Source organism: Spodoptera frugiperda, chromosome 3, assembly GCF_023101765.2.
Source record: "Spodoptera frugiperda isolate SF20-4 chromosome 3, AGI-APGP_CSIRO_Sfru_2.0, whole genome shotgun sequence".
Lineage (NCBI taxonomy): Eukaryota > Metazoa > Arthropoda > Insecta > Lepidoptera > Noctuidae > Spodoptera > Spodoptera frugiperda.
Window position 1 is genome coordinate 6,694,223 of NC_064214.1, and position 3,532 is coordinate 6,697,754.

General features: G+C 44.3%; 1 protein-coding gene across 1 annotated transcript; it reads left to right on the top strand.

Annotated features, from left to right (window-relative positions):
• Window positions 1-704: 704 nt before the first annotated feature.
• Window positions 705-3,223, top strand: LOC118274175 (cytochrome P450 6B6-like). Its single transcript, XM_035591604.2, has 2 exons — window positions 705-2,129; window positions 2,639-3,223. Exons 1-2 carry the CDS (start codon window positions 764-766, stop codon window positions 2,818-2,820), a joined length of 1,548 nt encoding a protein of 515 aa, XP_035447497.2. The 5' UTR covers window positions 705-763; the 3' UTR covers window positions 2,821-3,223.
• The last annotated feature ends 309 nt before the right edge of the window (window positions 3,224-3,532 follow it).

Consider the following 3,532-nt stretch of genomic DNA (forward strand, 5'->3'; position numbering starts at 1 on the left):
ACGAGTCACAATTAATTTTTAATTAGTTACTGTAATGAGAAATCTTGCTGTATGATAAAGAATGTGACAAAATGGACAGGTACTAAATAATTGTGTTTTACGGCTTATTCGTGTAACCGATTGACAATGTAACTCGACTAGATTCAAGCTCACGAGTTTGTAGGTAAATTGTAGATGTGTGCTGAATAGATTTAAAGCAGAATTATTGTTTGTGTTTCAGGAAACAAATATCATCCATTATAATGAACCATCAGCCTGTCCCGGTACATGCACGGACACCACTTAGATGTAGTTTGTCTCTCAAGTCAGACAGACATGTCTAGTAACTTCACACAAAATTAATTCTTAGAGTCTTAGAAGCTGGCGCCTAGTTCTCGAAAAGTAAAGCTTTACAAATACACAATTGGATATGTTAATCAACGCAGTGATGTCTATGACTAATTATAAAACATTATCTACACATTACATCTCTAGATTGTAGCGACATATCAGAGCGCGCATTACTCATTAACAAATATCAATTTGAGCGATCAGTTTTTATTGCAATCACTTTTAAGTCGACTTTTCCTTGGCACATGATTCTTTGTTTTATGAACGCCCAATATTAGGAAACCCTTCCAAATAATATTTTCTAGTGACTGTGTCGTAACAGTGCGTGGTAGGCGGGCGCGCGGCGTTATCGGATCGTGCCGGATACAGAACACTATTTAATCAGCGGCTTGATTGGATTGAGGCATTCGCTAGTTAGCACTCAGCCAGCAACATGATCGTAGTAGCGCTCTTACTCGTGGGAGTGGTGGCCCTGTACCTGTACGGGACTCGCAACCATAACTACTGGAAGGAAAGGGGAGTCAAACATGACAAACCGATACCAATCTTCGGTACCGATGCGAAGCGGTACCTTCTCCAAAGCAGCATCGCACAGAGGGCAGCTGACACATACTGGAAGTATCCTGGAGAGAGGTTCGTGGGGTACTTCCGCGGCTCTATACCCGAGCTGGTGATCCGCGACCCCGACCTAGTCAAACGCATCATCACCACAGACTTCTCCTACTTCTACTCCCGCGGTTTATCGCCAGCACATAAAGTGATCGAGCCTCTGCTGCGTAATCTATTCTTTGCTGACGGCGACCTCTGGCGCCTGCTCCGGCAGCGCATGACGCCTGCGTTCACGAGTGGCAAGCTGAAGGCGATGTTCCCACTGATCGTGGAACGAGCTGAGAAGCTGCAGGCGCGGCTGCTCGACGCTGCCGCCGCTGGCCGCCCGATAGACGCCCGCGAGCTCATGGCGCGCTACACCACCGACTTCATCGGGGCTTGCGGCTTTGGTCTCGATGCCGACTCACTTAACGACGATAGTTCACCCTTTAGAAAACTCGGCATGAAAATTTTCAAAATAGACTTAAAGCGCTGTATCGTCATATTCTGCAAAACTATTTTCCCCGACATATTTAAGTCACTTAAGTTTTTGGGGCAGGAACTCGAAGATGATATTTTAGCTCTCGTAAATCAAATTCAAAAACAAAGAAATTATAAACCGTCCGGCCGTAACGACTTCATAGATTTCTTGATGGAATGGCAACAAAGAGGAAAGATCCTGGTGGAATCCCTCGAAGAAACGAACCCAGACGGCACACCCAAGACTGTGGAACTGGAAATGGATGATGTACTGGTGGCAGCGCAAGCGTTCATCTTCTTCGCGGCTGGTTTTGAGACTTCCTCGTCGGCTACAAGCTTCACGCTGCACCAGCTTGCTTTCCACCCAGAAGTGCAGAAGAAGGCGCAGGCCGACATCGACCGAGTGCTCGCCAAGCACAACAACCGCCTCAGCTACGAAGCGGTCAAGGAGATGACTTACCTGGACTGGGTGCTGCAGGAAGGCATGCGCATCTTCCCGTCCTCCGGCATGTTGCTGCGGCAGTGCGTGCGCCCGTACACCATCCCGGGGACGGACATCACCATCGACAAGGGCGTCAAGATAAACATCCCTCTAGTTGCACTACACAACGACCCTCAGTACTTCGACAACCCTAAAGAGTTCCGCCCCGAGCGCTTCGAACCGGAGGAAGTGGCCAAGAGACACAAGTTCGTGTACCTGCCCTTCGGAGACGGACCTCGCTCTTGCATCGGTGAGTACTGCAATATTTAGCCAAGTTATTAGACAGATACAAGCACCAAAAATATATATTCCTAGTTCAATATTGCAAGGCAATAGTTTAGTGATTGCTGTGTACCTGATTGACCTGATTCTGTACCTACTCTACTAAAAGTGACATTAAAACTGTCAACACCAAATAGACCCATTCCTTCTCAGCTTACGACAAAAAAATCACACAAAGATTTTTAGGCCCACATTCGAACCCAAGGCAATAATATTAACCTTTATTTTTTTTTTAATCGTAAACTTTGCAAAGTGACATCTGTAAGAAAACGTAGGAACCATTTTAAGCACATACTGAGTGCGTTTGGAGTGGTTCATTCGACTTCCACCAGATGTCACTTTGCTAAATTGCTAAGTTTGAACTAGATTATCGTGTAATATTTACAAGTAAGTAAGTAAGCAAAATAAAAAACAATAAACAAATTTATATTATCCACGAAACATGGTTATTGACGATTTGGTTTGTTTGCTTTCCAGGAGGCCGGCTGGGTCAGATGCAGTCGCTGGCGGGGCTGGCGGCGGTGCTGGCCAAGTTCTCCGTGGCGCCGGCGCCGGACACCAAGCGGGAGCTGGAGTCGGACCCCACCTCCAGCATCGTGCAGAACATAGTGGGCGGCATCCCGCTCATGTTCCACGCGCGACACGCGCCGCCCGCATAGCTACTGCTACTCTAGTTACTGTTAGTGCGTATTGCGACTGAAACTATTTATTTATTTAGTTTAGGTTTAAGTTTGTTTTGTAAACTGATCTTCTCTTATGCTCGACTAAAGATCACAAATTAGATTATGCAGAAAAAATAAGTGGTAGAACAGAAGTCGGCGAGATCTGTGGCAGACGTTACAAGCAGTCGGAGGGGGGGGGAGTTTGACGACAGATCTAAGTAGACAAGATATACGTAGGATTAAATATTGTGTAGCTGTGATACGTGTGTAAATGTAGACTATGTGTTATGTTGCTGTAAATAGATAATTATTATTTTTTGTTCTCAGTGTTTAATCTCTTTCGATAAGGTGTGTTATGACTGTTATCTTCTTAAAAACAATAAATATATTTTTTAAATTATACTTGTGTTTATACTACTACCCAAAACTTAATAAAATGTATTAATTGTAGCCGCAATGACATAAACGTATATGAACGAAGCACGTTGTGACACCATATTATCATATGGTTTTTCGTTTCTTCATTGTACATTGCCATCCATGGGCACGGCTGTCAAAATCCCTTCGTTTATTTTAAAGTCAAACAATTTATTTCAATTAATCCTTAATAGGCATTTGTCTGTCAGTCTGTCCGTCAGCGAAGCTATGTGCTCATTCCAATGCTTAAAAAAAGCTGTTGTTGTCCCAATTTACAAATCAGGGAGTAAAG